This window comes from Antennarius striatus, chromosome 7 (assembly GCF_040054535.1).
Source record: "Antennarius striatus isolate MH-2024 chromosome 7, ASM4005453v1, whole genome shotgun sequence".
NCBI classification, from domain to species: domain Eukaryota; kingdom Metazoa; phylum Chordata; class Actinopteri; order Lophiiformes; family Antennariidae; genus Antennarius; species Antennarius striatus.
The window spans coordinates 19,975,822-19,997,767 of NC_090782.1; the positions used below are offsets into that span (position 1 = coordinate 19,975,822).

Consider the following 21,946-nt stretch of genomic DNA (forward strand, 5'->3'; position numbering starts at 1 on the left):
TCCAACAAGTGAAGGACAAGGAAGCGAAATGACGGAGTTGGCTGCTGAGCGTCCTGGGAGGAAGGAGGTGGGAGGAGAGGAGCCGCCCCGCATCACACAACCTCCTCAGCCAGAAGCTGCTCCAGTATATTTAAGACACTACAGAAAATATTACAGAAATTTTTATTTTTCTTCAACTTCTCAGAGAATAACGCATGAATCTTGACACATTTAGGGCATTAGTGTCTTTTGAGTGTGCAATTTTGGGAAGATCCAAATAAAAATCTGGATCCATCAGATTTAAATGCCTTAAATGTCAAAAATGTTTTAACAATCAGGTGTTTAATAGGAAGACAGCCAGATTTTGTTCAACTTAGTGACACGTCATCTTTTCTGTGGAATATTTTGAACATGCTCTCCTACCGTTCTCTTCGTCATTTCTGTGACATCCTGCTCTTTCCCATTAGTCTCATATCTTTGCTATTATCAGGTCCACAGAAAAAAAGCCTTCTGAAGTTGAAAAGTAAATTTGGTAACATAGTTAAAATTTAATGAGAAATCTTGCAATGAAACAGCAGCGTTTGCTGTGGATAGTTCGAGGCTACCCAGCAGGGATAAATCTGCAGGGAGTGCTGCTTGTGCAGCTACATGCTTCATTGATGTTCACTCAGCCTAAGAACTGCCCTCACTGCTGCAGAAAGACTTTTTACCCTTAGCTGGTCAAAGACTGGGTCAATGAGAAATAACATTCCATGTTATCTTTAATATAGTTTGAAAAGATAAGGTCTCCTAACTTTTCAAACTTGATTGAGTACCAGATTAAAATCCAGTGAATGTGATACCCTGAGTTCAAGATGAGGGGAGCTTCAGTGGTAGTTTGGTGGTTGCTACCGTTCAAACGACGTGCCAGAAAGCAGGCTAATGGCTTGTGGTGAGAATTAATGAGGTCTGGGTATACCATTTATTTTAATAAGGGTCCCAGCAGATGAGCTAAACACCAGCCTGCTGTGGTCGTTTGATGGGTTTGTCAGACAAGCATTTCATTATGGGCGATGAAATTGAGACACAGATTCATGTCCGATAGTTCAGTATGAAGGTAGAGGAAACACAGCAGAACACACCATCAAAGGAAGGAAGTGAGATTCTCTTCTGAGCAGGATAACCTACTATAACTGTGACTAAAGGGTCTACTGGCCTAAGAGAACCAGGGGGGCTTTTGGGAAATGCAGTCCTGACACTGAAATCCAACCAATCTGTGCTTTGTTACTGTTCACATATGACACATATAACAGACATGGAGGCACAAACAGGTTAGTGGTGTGTTAAGAGGGAGAAGGATCTCTATGGCAACCTTGAGACGGAAGGGTCAATGTGTGGGTGACAGCAGGGCTAATGCTATTTCCTGTCCTATGAGGAAACTGTGATTTGATGCTTATCTGGACCGCCCATCCCTGGCATCTTGGCGCCACCACGCTTCCATCAGGTGAGGCAAGAGAAGACTCCTGTCTGTACTGTACTTACATTAAATTAAACATGGACTAGAAATTCGGATGAGAAAACACAAATTGGACATGTATCTAATTTTACATTTTTGCCTTCCCCCCCTTCTTCAGATAGCAGGTTCTGATAATTGGTACATTATGTTCCATATTGATTTTTCCCCTTGATAAAAAGTCCTTTAGCTTTCAGCTGCTCAGTATAAGCTGAAAATATGACTTTACGGCACACGCGATTTCTGCTGACCTTCCGGTTTCCTCCATCCCTACAACGATGCACGAGGAAGGGGAGAGATGAGAGAGCTGGTGAATTGTCAAAGGTCACCTGGCAACAGGAAGAACTTATTTTGCTGATGTGTACAAGCCTTATCTCCAGACTGAGTTAAATATGGACAGATGAACAGGGGAAACCCTATAAGGGAAAAAAAGATTGTTAGAATAGAAAGCTAGATAAAGAACAGATGAAAGAAATTTAAAGGGACACAAATGAGAGAAACAAGAATGTAGCATAAAAGAAGAAGATGAGCAGAAGATAAAAGAGGAGATATTCAAGGGACAAAGGAGGGAGAGGAGAATGAATTAGAAGGCGAGAAGAGTCGAGGCACGCGGGTGATAATTAATGATGACTAAGCATTATGCTGCTGGCTGTAAGTGAAGCCGTTCCTCAGGATACCTGCTGCTCCGTCTGCTCCTCGGTCAGCGCCGCTTCCTCCTAATACAAAGTTTCATCACTTAATTGAAGACAAACAACACCAGCTTGAGATCGATACCGTGGAGCCACGTTAGCATCAATATCTATGTGCCGGGTGCTAAAGGATGTGCAGATGAACAACTTTTAAATCACAGTTGAATAACAGAGTGGATTCTCTGGGCACTTTTTAGGGGGAAAACTTTTATTTTAGAGCAATTTTTTCAAATACATAATAAAATCATCCCTCCATGAAATAAATCATTTTCATTCATGTTAAATTAATATACATTATTACCTTGCATCCATCCACAGCTACATAATCCATTAATTTCTTCCTCTGTGTCCTTTTCCCCTGACATGCACTCCTGCTGGGGTCCCAGACCCCATCTGGTGTGTAATGTCCTAAAAGCATCCTTATCAGATAATTAGACCACAGCAACAACTTCCTGCATGACCTCAGAAACGACACACTAGCAAATGATGTAAGACATTCACCATTGCCTCGATGGCTGTCAACTGTTCCTGGTTGAATAAAGCATCGCCACAATCCATGAATGTTGGCTTCCCCTTTGTGCAGGATTAGTGATAAGACAGTTTTTCAGCCAATTTATGGGGAAAAAACTTCCATTCTGATAAGCAAACTAGACCCCGACACATCATGTTTCTAATCTACACCAAAAGAAATGGCTTCATTGAATGCCATCCAAGGTTTTCCAGAAGCAGCGAGCTTGCAGCTTTGACCACAATTTATTTTGCGTGTCTTTAGCACTATGCAGCAGTTCATGTTGAACAGTCTTCATGTCCTTCCCTGGGGAACTGCTTATGGTGCAAAAGCTGCTCACTCTTGTTTCATCTTATCAGCGCCTGGCCTGAAGGACTGCAGCGGGTCCCGCTACTGATGCTCGCTGCCCTGCGGCTGCCTAAGACAGAGCCGGTTTGTGACGTCCATGTGAACGGTTCAAACGTCTGCTCACGCCAGATATGTTACACAGCTGAGTGTCTTTTGTTGTACCAGCCACTCTCATGCACAAAAGGAGGTAATGACGGTCCAAGCTGAAACTCAGCATTCACTGGGGGAGAAAGTCTCCTTACATAAAAAGGAGGTCCTGGATGTCTTTCTATTTTGTGCCTGCTCAATGGCTTTATGTTTTGAAACTATACAGGACTGGATATTTTCAAACTGTTCAAAAACCGATAAAGCTGGCAGAAGCAACTGCAGGAGGGAGGTTGAAGGCAGGGAAAGATGAGTAGGAGTTCAGGATAAGAGAATGGGTGATTTGTCTAAGGAGATAAACAAAACTCAGTGATGGTTTATATCGTCTGCTGTCAGGGGTTACGGCGGGGTTGATGCATTGTGCTGCCAGACTAAAGACAACTGTGCAAACACGGACAGCCTGGCGTATCTGCATATCGATTACTTGTGTTTCCCATAAATACGGTTTAATGGAACTGTCAGCGTGTGCTGTCACATATTAACTGAGCCTGGAGCTCAGCTGCAGCTGGATGCTGCTGCACAGCAGTATCGGCCACATCTGCATCCAGATGGAGAACGCCAGGAAGTGAAACAGGTGGAGTAAAGAACCTGTACCGACTTGTGCGACAACAATAAAAAAAAAGTGATAATCAAATCCATTATTCCAATTATTCCATCCAATCAACGCTCTATGTGACAGCTTGATGTTACACCATTTTTTGCAGGATTATTTAAAGTCTATATTACTGTAGATATTTTTGCTTTACTTAGGCCATCATCCCCCCCGTGCTACCAACAGGCAGCTCTCCTCTGCTCCCTGCGTTAATTCATCATGCCATAAATTCTCCAACCAACAGAAGGGGTCTAGGAATGAGAAGGGAGGGGTCGTTACAACAGGTGTCCTTTAGGACAATAAATCAAGAATGAAATTAATTCATAAGCGTCTGGACACATTTCTGTGACATCGCCGGTTCGCAGGTGTAGCTTAAACACAGAGCTATGAGAAGGATGAGTGATGATCACATCGTTATTGTTGTGTAACTGGTTACAGAGAAGAGCAGTAAAGGTAAATCAGCTAGGTTTTCTTTATAGTTAAAACTAGGTTCCAACGTATCAACTTATTTTAACCGGCTTCCATTAACTATGCATATATTAGTTACAAGGATGAATTGGGGGATTAAAAAAATACAGTCATAAATACAGTATATGATTAGACTTTTTAGACTAAATGCAGGAGAGGAGAGCTGAATTGGCGCCGCTTGAATGTAACAAAAAATCTGCATATCTCCAACATTTATTTCACAGGTTATATCTGTTTGACTTGATCTGCACACAAACACAAATGCAAACACAACAACCTGTGGTTTTGTCCTTGCTGCAAGAACGGTGGAAACGTTTGTCAGAGATGGAACGGGTGGGGAGAGTTTATTTCCACAATCATCAATGAATATTAAAACGACTAACAATCCAGAAGTAAACAAAGAATCAATTCAACTCACATGATTTCAGAGGGAGACTTCAGATCAATGTTTAAACCAAAGATGTCTTAGTAATGATGCTATTAAAACTGCAGTGTGAATTGTTCCTTGGTTGTTGTGTAAGCTTATTTATTACGTTTAGCAGTATTGATCTGAAAGCAAGATTTCTTCATATTAAGGACAATTAAAAATACACAAGTCATTTTGTATTTCAACATTTAAGCGTTCACTATGATAATATGTAGTTAGGAGGAAAAAGGAAAGTTAAATAATTAAGCGTAACCCAAATATTAGTGTAAATTCTTCTTTTAGAGTGCTGGTTCTGTATGTGTGTGTGTGTGTGTGTGTGTGTGTGTGTGTGTACAGGCCTGATGAATTAAGACAAAGCATCTCCCCGCTCCTCTCGAAAATTAATACATTAGATAAGCATTTTGGGGCAGGCAGAAAAACAACAACGGCGTCTCTCTTCAAGGACTTATCTGTCAGTAGATGAGCATTAATTAAAAACGCCCTCGTTTACACACGCATGTAGCCTCAAACATATGCAAAAACTAGCACACAAAGCCTGTGGAAACCCAGTATAGCTCAAATAAAACGTGTTTCAAATGGAGCTGGGTTGCATTGTGGGAATGCAGAGCATTGAAGGATGGTTGGGGATGGTTGGAAAGAAAGGTCAACGCCCCCATCATTGGTCAACATAGCAATGTGGAAATCTAAAAACACACAATTGATATGTAGACGCAAAACTGATAAAAGCCCCTAATGCAAAATAAAACCTGTTATAAAAGAGGGTGGAGATATGTCACTAATGACTATAAATATTAGCCTGCTGAATTTTTTTTTTTTTTTTAAAAAGGTTTGATACACATTTTCATGAATTTTGTGGCTTATTTCTCGAACGATTTCAGGTAATGGAACAAATCCAGTGGTGGAAGAAGTACTCAAGCGTAAGAACCAGCATCACAATGTGGTAAAAATAGTCAACTATCATCAGCAAAAGGCCTTATCTTACAGACAAATCACTAGTCTACTATGTTATAAATGACCTTCATAGTTATTCCTATTCATCAGCACCATTAAAATCTCACTTGTTGTGAACTGTTGTAAAATATGAATGTCAAACAAAAAACACCAACTCAAGTAACCAGTGAAGTGAAGGTTGTGAAACAAAGACAAGTCTAGAGTTTCATCTGTAGAAACCATCAGATGGTCATGTTTCATTCAGGACTCTGAACTCTGCTGCCGCCGGCTGCTAATCAGCTGCTACCTCATTACTCCCCTCTGTAATGAGGTTTATTAGGCATCTGTCTTACCAGCACTCGCCCTCGTCCAAAATATAAACACAGATTGCGAGCTTGCATCAGGCACTGTCTGGAAACATGGGCCTTGTTTAAGCATTTTTGTTTTGTGATGAAAACTTCTGTATGCACGTATTAAGTTACTGCATGGGCTTTGAATCCATTTTTAGAAACAATCACAATGGTATTTTTAAAATCGGGGATATACGTTTAATATATAAGTGATATGGGTCATTCTTATCAGGAGCCTTTAAAAGGCTAATGATCCAGCACTCTCCTTCTTACTTCCTAGTGACTCAGCAAAACGGGTAGAAGTATGAATTTATAGCCTATTTGGAGGTTGAAATGACTTTTTTCTAATGTTGAGAAGTACAGCCAAAACAGGAAAGTAAAAAAGAGAAATTCCTGCAGCTGTAATTTCTACATTGATTTCTGTGATACAAATACAGACTGTCTGCTTTTAACAACTTTTCTATCTTTTGTTCATTCACTGAAGAAACACATATTACTGGTCAAAATGCTTGTTTTTGTATAATTGTGTGTACATTTGTATTTTGTATGTTTCAGTAAATTTATTGCCTCATTAAATGTTTACTGTATTCATACTCTTTGAATTTAATCTTTTGAGCTGCTGTGATGTAAAGATTTGTTTTCCAACAATAACAAACAACAGTTTAGAACAAAAATAGAATTTATCAAAAGGAAAATCACATCATTTAACATTTGACAGCCTCAGAGAAAATGATAAAATCATTAACACAAAAGATAGTTACTAAAATACTTTTACAAAAAAATTGAACAAAAGGAATCCATCCATATTCCTGTTTTTTCTTTTTGAACTCTGTAACATTTATTTGTGTATGAACCTGATAAAGATACTTCAGTAAATCTCTGCATTGTTTTAGTAGGCGTGTCATCATAAGAACGCAATCTTTTCCTTTGTTTTGACACCTTCAGGCCGAGGAGAGGGAACTTGGCTCGACCCACCTGGCCCCAAACAGAGGAAACATGACACCAGTTTTTTGCAGATGGTGCGGTGAACCTATGAAATGTAAAGAAACGAGGAATTAATTATCAGTACAGACACAATCCCTTACAGTTAAAGAAGCTGAACCTGTCCAAGTGACGGGACTCAACTGAATTATTGACTGATCAGTAGCTTTTAGCCGTAGAGCGCCTCACTGATGACCGATAGAATCACGATAGGCTCAGGTTCACATAAAGCCAGTTGTTAAATGCTATTAGCATTAGCCTACTGAACCCCAAGCTGATGCATTCACATGCTTACGTACAGGCTGAAATAGCTGAACGTGAATCTTAGAGCTGAGCCGAAGTTTTTCAAGTCACCATCGTTACTTGTTTACTCCTGAATCTGTAATTTTGGTGTTAATATATTAAAACACCAGCAAAGTCACCACTTAACTAAAATCCCCTGCCTCAATAACTTTAGTGAGGGATCAGCAGGGATTTATGAAAAACAACTGAATAACTACCCTTCATTCTATTCTTATGCCACATGGGGTGTGAAGCTTGATAGTTTGTCTTTGGTAGAACACCTGAATGAGTCCCAGGCTAATAGTAAACCGTTCAGATGTACGCGCTGAACCTGAAACACCTGCTGCACAACAGAAAATAGATGAAAATCTCATGAAAGAACTTCTCATGAAATATATTTGGAAATGAGTAAGTCCCATGCTACAAGTCAATCTCCCAACGCCACTGTTTGAGTGGGCCAGGTGTGCATTCTGGACGTGAAACCACACTGACTCTGATCCATGTTGCAAGGCATGCTGGGAGACAAAGTCATAGGGGAGGTACAATTGGGAAAGGGCAATTACTATTTTAATCTTATGGAATACCACCGGTAGATAGGTCACACTGTTATTATCAATATTAATGTGTACTGGCTGAAGTAGCTCTGCTAACAAGTCTAGCTGAATCCGCTTCTCAGGACAGATACCTCCACCGCTGCCAGCAGGAGGGGGGAAATCAATACAGCCTCTGCATCGGACAGTCTAATTCAGTTGAGGGATCTCTCCCTCTCTCTGCACACATTCAGGTTAATGATGGTCATTGTCTAATTGTATTACCAAATGAGTGTGTGTACAGAAGACAGATGAGCCTGTGTTCGACACGGTGTCTGTTTTACAGAGTTACCTTTGAGGAAACAGATGATAATGATTCCACTGTTTATATTTTACTATGTTTTTACTAAATCAGAGGCATTTATTGTCAAGGTAAACTCTGCGTGCAACATCATGCTTAAAGAAAAAAACACCAAAGAAGAGGTGCATTTTTTGCTAAGAAATTGATTTATTAAATTCACTCATTAAATGTTTGAAGTTGTTTCTATCTGCTGCTGTTACTCACTTTGAATCTGTACAGCAGACTGGATTCTTTAGGTCATGACTTAACGAACATGTTTGACTAAAGGTCAAAGGTTGAATGGGTATTTGTGTATTATGTACCCTGTTCAAGGATCCTCAAGACTGGGGGCAGCCCGACCAAAGAAGGGTCAGTGACCAGTGGTGGATGCTGCTCCTCTTCAATCACAGGACAACAGGAGTTGGAGCTGATGCTGGGTGGAGCAGGTGGAGGAGCCAGGGTGAGTGTCTGAAAATGGGACAAATGTTGGTTCATCATCCTTTATTCTATTTTTGGTCCTTAAATCCACAGAAATCCAGTGTGAATCTGACAAAACCCGATGAAGATCTTCTCACTTTGAAATCCCCTTCACAGTGAGCTTGATTCATCTCAGGCTGGATCTGATCAGGAATACTGAGAGGGGTGGAGGTTGGACTCGAAGGGTTGGTCTGCACCAATCCCACGTCAGTAGGACTGCATGTTTGTTCGTTGGGCAGGTTGGTGCTGTTACCCTGAGGACAGGAGTTCACAAGTCATCACCAGCATTTGTTCACACTCACGCCATTATGTTTACGTTTGTGTCTTCAAACTTACAACACTGTCGCTGCCATTTATCTACTTTGTTTTACTTTATCCTCTATTCATCATTTCTATAAATATGGTATTTACAAGAGGAAAGAGCAGGTAAATCCAAACACAGCAACTTGGTAAAAGAATAGCAAGAAACCAAAGCCGCTGAAAACTCAGTAGCTAGAATAAAGGATGGGAAGCGTGGGGCGCCACCGAGATCCATCCCACTCCCTTCAGAACCATATCTGATTAACAAATGTAATTGTTGTTCTTACTGAACATCATTTCATTTTCCTATAAGCTGGCATACCAAAATTTTATATTATGACACTTGGTAAATGATTTAAGCTGATGCTGCATATACAGTTCAATCAGTATTAATATCAGTGACGCAATGTCAATCAATTAAGAGGAAGGAGGAGAGAAGCACAGCAAGGCACTGCCAAATGATTAATGATTTAAACCAAGTATATTTTCCTGCTATAACTGGGTGGGGGTGTAGCTCAGTGGTAGAGCACATGCTTCACATGTATGATGGGTTCAATTCCTGGTATCTGCAGACCTTTTTGGGTGCGAGCCAGCGTCAACCGTAGCCTGGCCCCAGCCCGGATAAATGCAGTGGGTTGGGCAGGAAGGGCATAAAAAGGCTTTGACAAACAAATATGAGCGTTCATCTAAAAGGCAAAAAGGATGACAAGTTGTGGCGACACCTAATGGGACAAGCTGAAAGGAAGTCATATTTTGTTGCTGTAACTTATTTATTAAACACAGGTGCTGCTTCATTCTTGGGGTTTTTGTTGCCTTATTCTTGCCATTGTTGTTCAGTAGATTTGCATCTGTTAAAGCCTTTTTTAATCCCTCATTTGCCAACTTTTTTTAAATCAATATGCAAATTGATTTTTTTATATCAAGCGCATTAAAAAAGAAAATGATTTAGTGATAAGAGTAACCTGGTTAAATCTCCCTTCTTATGTTAGCTTTACCAAACGACTTACTGACTATTAATATGAGTGAAACACAATCTTGTTGTCCAGTATCCATTACCCACAACAAGCTGTGACCTTCAAACAGTGTGACTGTACATTACACTAAATACATTAGACCCCATCCCCCGCCCACCCTTCTTCTTCTGCAAGTCGATGTGTGTGTTTGATGTGACTGTGTTGAGGGATGGTGGTGTTGCACTGGGACCGTAGCACAGACAGTATGGCTAGGAAGATAAGAGCTATGGACAGCGGAGAATAAAAGCTTTACAGAAACATTACAAGACTGGATGACGAAGAGGAAGCGGGCGAATGGGGGAGGGGTGCAAAACAGGCACTCATTTCTGTGAGATGAAATTGCTAAATCCACCACAAACAACACAATACTGACATTCATGTTTTATTTGCCGGCATTGGAACCTCAAAAACTGTTATACTGAACAGCAGCATCAAAAGGGTGTGTGTGTGTGTGCCTACGTTTGTGCGTGTGGTACCTTTTGTGGAGCCAACTTGAACTGTTCAAGCATATCTACAGGATTAGGGGAGGGAGATGTCTCCTCTTCTAGCTCTGGCAGGTCAACCTTTCCCTCCCCCAGGTAGAGGCTGACTGGACCGTCCAGGACACAAAGCTAGAGAAAGCAGACAGGACAAAGTATTAACCCCATCAAGAATGAATAAATACATTTATGGCATACTATTAGAAACCTTCATATTTTATTGTACAGGTAGTCCTCAAGATACGAACATCTAACTTATAAACATTTATAGATACACACAACAGCACGCTGCCATATCCAATTACCCGTCTGCCACAATCCCCGCCGAGCAGCACCACTACCTTCACAAATCTCCAACACTCATCTCCCCCTATTTTGTTCTTGTACGAGTGTCTGTGAGCATCTCAGTGCGTCAGGCTTCACAACGGCTTGGATATTTTACAGTTTATAAAAAATGGTAAAGCAAAGGCCAGTGCTCGTGATATCGGCAAAAAGCATAAGTGATGATAGTAGAAGAAGCAACAATTTCTCCGATTACAACTCCTCCCTCCCACTCTTCCTTCACTTTAAAGGTAGGTGACGAGCGTGCCAGACCTCTGTGCTGGCTGCAGGGCTGCAGGCTGTCCCGTGGCCCTGGCTCAGCAGGGCAGTGTGGATGTAGATGTCCTTGTCAGTGCTTGTGTCACACAGGTAGAGCTGCAGCACATCTCCAACGTAACAATCCAAAGCTCCCACAAAGACGCGGTGAGAGCACAGCTTCTGAAAAGATGCTATGGCCCCTGCTGTCCAGCTTCCCTGCAAGACAAGAACCGTGAGCACCACTGCATTGAAATAAGAGCAAATACACAAGTAGCTACAAGCGACCAACGTGATGTCACAGGCAGTATTGTGCATTTAAAAGTCTCACAGAGTTGGGTTTAATTCCGGCAAGCGATGATGGAACGGCTTGTGCTGGAAGAAGTGAATAACACGACCTGAGGAGCAGAGATAAAATGTAAACGGCTCCACGGAATAGTGAGAGGGAAGGGGTCCTTCTGTTGTTTAACTGCCCCTACTTGAGGAACTTGAGGTGAGCGGTCGGCACCGTATCCACATTTCCAAAGTCGACGAAGTACACCATGACGTGAGTGGGGCTGACGATCTGATGGATCACCACCCGATAGAACCACATTGTGTTGGTCGACATGCAGCAAACCTGTCCCTGTCGGACGAACCGCTCAGGGAGCTGGTAGCGCCTCGACACCTCAGGATTGGCGTAACATCGTCTGGAGCAGAACAAAGCCTTGCGGTTGTAAGCATTATAATATGGTACTGTGACCTATGACATCTAGTTTGGATAAATAACACTGTAAACTCACTTGAAGTGAGTGACACAATAATCTTTTTAGCCTGCTAACAGCAAATACCTCATCTCAAGCATCAGGCTGTCCATCGCTCGAGCCTCCTCGCTATTGGTGAAGCAGATGTAAAAGTTCCCTGGTGATTTCACCTCTTCCATCCAGACGTCCATCAGCTGTCGAGCGGCATGCGGTGTTGGCTTTTTGAGACGTTGACCCTGCAGGGCGTCCAGTGGCACCGAAGAGCTGCAACGCACCTCAATGACAGGCTTGATCTCAGACCTCTGCAGGTCGACACAAGAGCAGCAGAAATGAGCATTACCTGACAACATTCCACAGCATTACTATTATGCATTGCCAAAACACCACACTATACACAAGCTATACTGTACGTGGTATTTGTTTATAGGGTGGAGTGAAAATTCAGTAGTTGCAATCATGCTTTAATTATCTAACAAAATCTTTCTGCATCAACTTACGAAAACAATTAGAAAACTACATTGACTAACCATTTCATAGCGTTTGGAATCTTTAATGGTCTCCAACCTCTCTTTCTCCTCAGTTGTCTCAAAGTCATTTTTATTTCTTTCCCAATCAGATGCACCAAAGCTCAAGACATCGCCAGTGGACGGTTGACCTCCATTATCAGAACTCTTAGTCTCCTTTGAACCTAGAAAACAAGTGGAATACATTTTTTACGCTGCTGAACGTCACCGTTACGTTTTGCTACTTGACATCTGGACACATTTATTTGTAAAGTATTGATTGCAAGGATCAACAGGGGTTTATTACTGCAATACATATATCTATATATATAAATATATATTCTCTCCTTGTAAGAATATGACTGAAATTAGATAATGAAGGTGGCAAAAAATTTCTCTGATCCCACCGAAATCATAAGTCTATATACAGAAACAATATTACATGAGACAATTTTTTCAGGAATATCATTTCAGTACACAGTAAATATGTGACATTACACCTACCAGAGTATTTAAAGTTAGGTTAGAATGTGTGCATACACACCTGATACCGAAAGGTCACTTTCCTGAATGCATGTCACTATCCAGTCGTTCCCATTGTCATTTTCAGCAAGTTTCAGGTGGAAGGTGTCACACATGTTGCTGATCAGCTCAGTGACGCTGACAAAGCCATTCTGTCGCAGCGGAACATCCTCACCGAAAAGCCTCTGAGGGAAGAAAACAAGAACAAATATCAAACTGCATCATTTCTTTATCCATATCAGGATGGATCAACGTGACTCATTTGCATTAAGCTCTCATGTGAAACCAAGGAAATTAAGAGCAGCATCGCTTGAACTTTTTCTTTACCTTGTACTCAGTAGGTATATCATGCACAGACAATCCACCGGTGGCCTGACCTACAACCTGGAGTCAATAACATAGTTCAAGTCTGCAACCACAACAGTTTGTAAACCTTGGTACACACATTTTTTTAAATATCGGTGAAAAGCATATTTCCGCATACAATGAATAATGAAGTTAATGCCTATAATTAGCAGAAGGTTTAACCTCTTGCAGCCTGTCCTTCAGCTCCTGACTGATGCTGCCAGTGACTCCATTCTCCAGGATTTTCAGCCGAAGCTCCTCCTTCAGCTAACATAGATTTAGATTAGAAGAATAAGAACAATTATTTGTGTCTCGTTTTAACCAGCAAGATACAGGCAATACGTTTTCTAATTTGCAATGAGAAGCCACCTCAGTGACTCTTTTCTGAAAGCAGGGAGCGTCCTGGTGGCGCTCTGGGTCTCCGTCCTCCTTCTTTTCATCTGCTTCTCGCTCATGACTGACAGACGATGACTCTTTGTGAGCAGGGCCCAAAGAAGCCTCCACAGCGGGCTGCTCTGGGGAAATTGGGTTCACAGGGACCTGAGATCCTGTAAACCACAGACATTTTAAAAATGTATGCAAGTGAATGGCTGTGAAATGTCAGTATCCCCTGCTCAGTGCTTTTCCAAGCCAAAGGTAACAACAGATTTGATGAAGCATATGGTGCCAGATTACAATATTATTCAATCTGAAACAGACAAAAAAAAAAATCTCCAGAAACTGATTTAACACCTTACAGTCACTCACCTGGGCTTGACTCTTCAGCTCTTGGTGCCACTGCCTGTTTTATTCCTCTCCTCTTTGATGGTTGAGACCATGTCGTCAGCGGCCTTGGATACATATGTTGTTTCAGGGCCACAATGGACCCCAGACTGCCTTGGTAGATAGTGACCAGGTCCGCAGCCGCCCCCAGCATCTCCCCAATGGAAAAGAACCCGTAGCTGTGAGGACGCAACGGGAGGCCAAAGCAACGCAGGTAAGAGGACTCCAGTTCACACAGTCGAAGTCCACCCTAGGAGAGAAGCGGCTTAGTTACTGGAAGTTTGCAGTGACCGATTTAGATGACTTCTAAAGAAAAACAACACACGCACACGCACACACACACACACACACACACACGTCAGGCCTCTTTAGAGCTTCACTGATTTCCTGATAGTGTTTGCTATTGTAATAGAAAGGACAGCCAAATTACATTTGAACAGCTTTTACTAAATACTGATTGACATCACTTCATGGCACCAATATCATGAAGGATACACACAATGTGTTTAGGTTTGTCCACACACATTTACGGTGAAGACTTTGAAGAAAATATATGTGTATTTTGTGGCAAAATGTAAGCATAACTAAATTGACAAGTTCATGGCTTTGCTTCGACAAACATGTCCTCTTCATCTACAGACCGTTAGGGATAACAGGGATTGACACAGAGCTTAAGCATTAGCAACAACAAGCTTGCACTTATTGATGAGGTGTTTTTCAAAGTTTACTTTATCTTTTGTATATAAACGCTCATCCTTTCATTTTTTATCCTATTACACATTCACGTGAAAATGTGTCAATTTAAGTGTTAATTCTGAAGAAATTGGTCAAAATATTTTGCGAGCACAAAGTGTCTTTGAATTCCAACCACTAAAATCTAATGGCTTCAAGTTAAAATACAGTATGTGCCACTTTTGAATGAATTCCCACAAAGCCTTCCTGAGACATCATACTTACAAAAAACAGAATGGACAATGCAAAATAGAGCTATTTCCAATAAACTATTTCCAGGGCTAATCAGTCATACCTGGGAGAGGAGAATGCGGAGCTGTGCCTTCAGCTGGGCAGGAATAGCCAGAGGAGCACGACCTCTTCTAGGAGGGAGCGCTGGGATGGATTTATTGAGGTATGAGATGTTTCTAAAACCTCCTCTCCTGATTTTCTTGTCAGTCTTAGACATGCGCTGTTTTGCTACCAGCTGCTCCATGTTTTTGGTGGACTCATCACTCACCGCTTGTGATGGAGGACATCAGAAGATTTAAATATAATTACATGTTAAGGTATTTGAGAAGCAAAGGATTATTGTTTCATCACAAGAGTGACTCTACCCTTTAAGATTATGACGCTATCAGCGCTGAAGTTAATGGACACTACATCGGGCATCTCTTTCACCATTTCCATGATGCTGTGGAAGCCAAGCTGCTTCAGGGGCATGGGATGGCCCATCATGGAGATGTAGTCCCGCCTGAGCTGTTCAGGGTCCAAACCAAACTTGGATGAAACGAGCAGGGATCGAACATCTTTCTTCAGATTCGCCAAAAGGTTTTCCTGATCCATTGTGCCTGCTGAACCTGGAAAACAAATCAAGAGATCACTATACAGCCCCATAGAAGACGCGAATGTGTATATTGATCTTTAAATAATTTGGTCTTGAGTACTTTGACATGAAGACGTCTTGGTACCTGTTAGGTAAACAGACTGTAACCAAAACAAATTTAACTAATTTAAAACCAAGACTGACAAAAAAAAATGACAGATCCACATTTTAGCTTAACTTGTCACATAAACAGCTAAAGTCAAACTAACCAATCATTAACACAACTGGAACATAAAGCTGTCTTCATACAAACAATTAATTTTTTTTAAACGTCCCGTCTTTAAGTTCTGTTTTTAATATATTTCCCACACGAGTTACGCAAATGCTAGGTAGCAGCTAGCAGCTAGCAGCTAGCAGGCGTCAAGCTGCGTCATAACAATTAGTGGGCGCTGCTAGCGGGTGTTAGCCTCCCGGCTAACGTTAACCTGCAGACAAATGGAAAGCCTTTTATAGCGCCAGAGCAAAAGAGTAGTTACCTTCTGGACGCTGATTGAGGTGCAGTTCAACTACGAAGCTGCAGCCAGACATAACAGTTCAGTAAACATACTTTCTAGAAGGTTTTAAAATGCAGCGTAATTAACGATTCATACCGACCTGAACAATTACGCTTACCTTCGAGACAGACTAACCAATTAAAATGTACATTAATTTCTTTCGAGTTATCGACTGTATTTCCCAGTGGACTTCGGTGTACTTTCAGCCACAGAGAATCGCGATCGATGGAAACTTGCAAAAATGAATGTAAATAGATATTCACGTTTCAAATTTAAACGCTTAAAATGGAATATTAAATGTTGAGGATTGACTCACTCTCCTCCTGCAGGAACTTCGCAGCGTGTCCTTTAGTCGCGAGCGCTCCCTGCTGTCCGTATGGCGCTACTGCACCCTATCTGCCAGTAAATAATATACAAGAGTTAACTTTGCATTTTCCATGTGACTTTTCACTATAATGTTAATGATTAAATGTTTCCAGTTCTTTTTATTGTTATTTTATGATCCAAGGGCCATATTTCCTGATACTCATCATTTGGCATGGCCATGGACCGCTGACCACCAGGATTGTAGGACTTCCTGTTTCCTAGTTTTTATATACATGTATTGGACGAGCAGGAGCGCATTTGTAAATCATAAAATAACTTTTTTTCTTTTAATTAAGGTTGCAGTAGAGAGGGTACAATTGTGTGCCTACATCATCCATTCGGAAACGAGGGGTGACTCTGCACATTCCCATTGAAAACACAGCGACTAGTTCCAGTGGTACACTTCGTCCAAATGAAAATGCTGAACTACAAACCACGTCTGTGTGAAACTGTTTAGAACGCTGAAGCAATATATACGCTGCATGACAACAAATAGGAGAACCCAGGAGAATTCAATACTGTAGTTCTCAAGAACAAGCTGTGAGGATGATCAAGGAGAAGACGATCTATCCATCCGATAACGCGTGAATAACGCGTGCACGCCTTTCATGAACACCTAAACTTGTGCAGAATTATTGTGGTTGGATGAGTTTGAGTTGAGTTGTTTTTTCATTCAAGTAAGATATTAAACTTAACTCCTCGCTTTTTGTCGCCAAATATTTTGGAACAGGCGCCCAGTGAGTTGAGCAATCTGTGGATTCACTCAGACAGCTGCACACCTTCAGCAAACTCCTGTAACAACCATCAGAAATCAGTCATCCAGAGTCTTGATACTCATTTCTGTGGTCTTGATTCCACACCACAGCCCAAAAAATAATGAAAAAGACACTGATTGGTCGATTTAGATTTGCCGCGTTCTGATTGGTCGATTTAGATTTGCCGCGTTCTGATTGGTCGATTTAAATTTGCCGCGTTCTGATTGGTCGATTTAAATTTGCCGCGTTCTGATTGGTCGATTTAAATTTGCCGCGTTCTGATTGGTCGATTTAAATTTGCCGCGTTCTGATTGGTCGATTTAAATTTGCCGCGTTCTGATTGGTCGATTTAAATTTGCCGCGTTCTGATTGGTCGATTTAATTTTGCCGCGTTCTGATTGGTCGATCTAAATTTGCCGCGTTCTGATTGGTCGATCTAAATTTGCCGCGTTCTGATTGGTCGATCTAAATTTGCCGCGTTCTGATTGGTCGATCTAAATTTGCCGCGTTCTGATTGGTCGATCTAAATTTGCCGCGTTCTGATTGGTCGATCTAAATTTGCCGCGTTCTGATTGGTCGATCTAAATTTGCCGCGTTCTGATTGGTCGATCTAAATTTGCCGCGTTCTGATTGGTCGATCTAAATTTGCCGCGTTCTGATTGGTCGATCTAAATTTGCCGCGTTCTGATTGGTCGATCTAAATTTGCCGCGTTCTGATTGGTCGATCTAGATTTGCCGCGTTCTGATTGGTCGATTTAATTTTGCCGCGTTCTGATTGGTCGATTTAATTTTGCCGCGTTCTGATTGGTCGATTTAAATTTGCCGCGTTCTGATTGGTCGATTTAAATTTGCCGCGTTCTGATTGGTCGATTTAAATTTGCCGCGTTCTGATTGGTCGATTTAATTTTGCCGCGTTCTGATTGGTCGATCTAAATTTGCCGCGTTCTGATTGGTCGATCTAAATTTGCCGCGTTCTGATTGGTCGATCTAAATTTGCCGCGTTCTGATTGGTCGATCTAAATTTGCCGCGTTCTGATTGGTCGATCTAAATTTGCCGCGTTCTGATTGGTCGATCTAAATTTGCCGCGTTCTGATTGGTCGATCTAAATTTGCCGCGTTCTGATTGGTCGATCTAAATTTGCCGCGTTCTGATTGGTCGATCTAAATTTGCCGCGTTCTGATTGGTCGATCTAAATTTGCCGCGTTCTGATTGGTCGATCTAAATTTGCCGCGTTCTGATTGGTCGATCTAAATTTGCCGCGTTCTGATTGGTCGATCTAAATTTGCCGCGTTCTGATTGGTCGATCTAAATTTGCCGCGTTCTGATTGGTCGATCTAAATTTGCCGCGTTCTGATTGGTCGATCTAAATTTGCCGCGTTCTGATTGGTCGATCTAAATTTGCCGCGTTCTGATTGGTCAATCTAAATTTGCCGCGTTCTGATTGGTCGATCTAAATTTGCCGCGTTCTGATTGGTCGATCTAAATTTGCCGCGTTCTGATTGGTCGATCTAAATTTGCCGCGTTCTGATTGGTCGATCTAAATTTGCCGCGTTCTGATTGGTCGATCTAAATTTGCCGCGTTCTGATTGGTTGAAATTTAAATCGACCAATCAGAACGCGGCAAATTTAGATCGACCAATCAGAACGCGGCAAATTTAGATCGACCAATCAGAACGCGGCAAATTTAGATCGACCAATCAGAACGCGGCAAATTTAGATCGACCAATCAGAACGCGGCAAAATTAGATCGACCAATCAGAACGCAGCAAAATTAGATCGACCAATCAGAACGCGGCAAATTTAGATCGACCAATCAGAACGCGGCAAATTTAGATCGACCAATCAGAACGCGGCAAATTTAAATCGACCAATCAGAACGCGGCAAATTTAAATCGACCAATCAGAACGCGGCAAATTTAGATCGACCAATCAGAACGCGGCAAATTTAGATCGACCAATCAGAACGCGGCAAATTTAGATCGACCAATCAGAACGCGGCAAATTTAGATCGACCAATCAGAACGCGGCAAGTTTAGATCGACCAATCAGAACGCGGCAAATTTAAATCGACCAATCAGAACGCGGCAAATTTAGATGGACCAATCAGAACGCGGCAAATTTAGATCGACCAATCAGAACGCGGCAAATTTAGATGGACCAATCAGAACGCGGCAAATTTAGATCGACCAATCAGAACGCGGCAAATTTAGATCGACCAATCAGAACGCGGCAAATTTAAATCGACCAATCAGAACGCGGCAAATTTAGATCGACCAATCAGAACGCGGCAAATTTAGATCGACCAATCAGAACGCGGCAAATTTAGATCGACCAATCAGAACGCGGCAAATTTAAATCGACCAATCAGAACGCGGCAAATTTAAATCGACCAATCAGAACGCGGCAAATTTAAATCGACCAATCAGAACGCGGCAAATTTAGATCGACCAATCAGAACGCGGCAAATTTAAATCGACCAATCAGAACGCGGCAAATTTAAATCGACCAATCAGAACGCGGCAAATTTAGATCGACCAATCAGAACGCGGCAAATTTAAATCGACCAATCAGAACGCGGCAAATTTAGATCGACCAATCAGAACGCGGCAAATTTAGATCGACCAATCAGAACGCGGCAAATTTAAATCGACCAATCAGAACGCGGCAAATTTAAATCGACCAATCAGAACGCGGCAAATTTAAATCGACCAATCAGAACGCGGCAAATTTAGATCGACCAATCAGAACGCGGCAAATTTAGATCGACCAATCAGAACGCGGCAAATTTAAATCGACCAATCAGAACGCGGCAAATTTAAATCGACCAATCAGAACGCGGCAAATTTAAATCGACCAATCAGAACGCGGCAAATTTAAATCGACCAATCAGAACGCGGCAAATTTAAATCGACCAATCAGAACGCGGCAAATTTAAATCGACCAATCAGAACGCGGCAAAATTAAATCGACCAATCGGAACGCGGCAAAATTAAATCGACCAATCGGAACGCGGCAAATTTAAATCGACCAATCGGAACGCGGCAAATTTAAATCGACCAATCGGAACGCGGCAAATTTAAATCGACCAATCGGAACGCGGCAAATTTAAATCGACCAATCGGAACGCGGCAAATTTAAATCGACCAATCGGAACGCGGCAAATTTAGATCGACCAATCGGAACGCGGCAAATTTAAATCGACCAATCGGAAAGCGGCAAATTTAGATCGACCAATCGGAACGCGGCAAAATTAAATCGACCAATCGGAACGCGGCAAAATTGAATCGACCAATCAGAACATGGAAGAATTAAATCGACCAATCGGAACGCGGGAAAATTGAATCGACCAATCAGAACATGGAAAAATTAAATCGACCAATCAGAACGCGGCAATTGTTGTAGATCCATGGGAGGTGTTCAGGGCCTCCCTATGTCTCCTCCATCTCCCCCTGATCGTTCCACTCCCCTGTGAGTTCCTCAGCATTGTCTTTGACCTCTCATCCGTGAACAACCATTGCTGAGATTCAATAGATATTTATTCAAGTTAAATTTTAAACATGAAAGTGAAGAGAAAACTCAAACTTTTGAGATATTTCTACAGTATATGAAAAAAGCAAAAACTAATATGCAAGACAACAACAAACTTAACAAAAGCCACATCAAGCTTTTATGGAAAAGTACCAAACAATATTGTACCTTCTCCTGATTTATTCTATTTCTGCGTGCATTTATTTTTGAACTTTTTCAAGGCCTGAACAGAGCAGTTCATCACCAAACTCATTATATATATGTAGTATTGAATTAGTGGTCGTTAAGACTATAAATACTAAATTCAATCTACCCACTAAAAACACAGGTCAGTGTCCAGAACAAACGGGACAAGAGGCTGGCAATTAAACAAGAATTTACAATTTATTAAAACAGGTTACTGGGTTAAAACCTTATTTAAAACAATTAAAAATCCGACACCTAAAATTACAGGGCAGGCCAATGAGACAAGCCTAGCGCCACACAGTATAAAAACACCTGACAGGTAAGCAGTGGTAGTTATGCACAAGTACCCAAAGGCTTCACCTTCTAGAGCCCAAAACACACACTAAAATACTGGGAGTCACTGCGGACACAGCACACACGTTATGATGCCAATATACAGGCAAGGCACTCCAAACAATAAAATATAGGATAAATAAAGCAATGACTCAAAACAATTAAAAGGAGGGTCACTAGAGGAATGGAGCCATGCGTCTCCCCCCGACCCTACCACTCTTAAATAATTGTACCTGTCGGTGTAGGTGACGCTCCTGCCCTTGTAATGTGTCAGTTAAAATAGAAATAAAATAATAAAAAGGGAAATAAAACACAGGCCAGTAACTCTAAAAGACTAGGGAAAGAACAGTGACAGTCATCGCACTTGTGGACAATTCTATAAAATGAACAGGAAATTAGAATACATTAATTCATACATTTTCTAAAAACCATAAGCATTCATAAAACAGTCCAACAAATGAGCGTTACCTGGCTCATCCAGGGACTTAGTCACACTAAGGTGTGGCTCAGGTGTGTGTCTGCCACCGCGCAAACCAATACTAAAAAGAACAGCATTTATTAGAATAAAAACAGGTGGCTGGAAGCATGGTGAACAATCCTTAAAAACCCCAGTTCTCAGCTGTCCAATAATCAGTGCATTTATGTCAGATTGTGTTATGAGCGGTCACCATATTAAAAGCTAAAACTACTCTTTAAAACACTAAAATCACACATATCGCTCAGCCATATTTGGCGTGACTTCCTGCACCGCGGCCGCACTTACGCATGTGACGTCTGATGCTGATAGAGAGAGAGCGAGAGCATTGCTACCAGCTGCTTAAATAGCTTCCGCCCTGGGTCTTAAAGGTATCCCTGTTACATATATATATATATTTATATATGTGTGTGTGTGTGTGTGTGTGTGTG

General features: G+C 41.5%; 1 protein-coding gene across 9 annotated transcripts; it reads right to left on the minus strand.

Annotated features, from left to right (window-relative positions):
* Positions 1 to 6,622: 6,622 nt before the first annotated feature.
* Positions 6,623 to 21,811, minus strand: tdrd5 (tudor domain containing 5). 9 transcript variants are annotated; one of them, XM_068319555.1, is made up of 17 exons: positions 21,804 to 21,811; positions 15,109 to 15,351; positions 14,808 to 15,013; positions 13,766 to 14,030; positions 13,388 to 13,566; positions 13,202 to 13,285; positions 13,001 to 13,057; positions 12,696 to 12,858; positions 12,176 to 12,336; positions 11,736 to 11,950; positions 11,385 to 11,594; positions 11,237 to 11,303; positions 10,924 to 11,124; positions 10,327 to 10,461; positions 8,636 to 8,791; positions 8,384 to 8,528; positions 6,623 to 6,957 (listed from the first exon to the last, which is right to left on the minus strand). In XM_068319555.1, the coding sequence occupies exons 1-17, from the start codon at positions 21,805 to 21,807 to the stop codon at positions 6,869 to 6,871; spliced, it is 2,580 nt and encodes an 859-aa protein (XP_068175656.1). In that variant the 5' UTR covers positions 21,808 to 21,811; the 3' UTR covers positions 6,623 to 6,868. The 9 variants fall into 9 exon arrangements, with proteins under 9 accessions (XP_068175656.1, XP_068175659.1, XP_068175658.1 ...); XM_068319558.1 differs by lacking the exon at positions 21,804 to 21,811 and adding an exon at positions 16,188 to 16,205; XM_068319557.1 differs by lacking the exon at positions 21,804 to 21,811 and adding an exon at positions 15,990 to 16,142.
* Between the last annotated feature and the right edge of the window lie 135 nt (positions 21,812 to 21,946).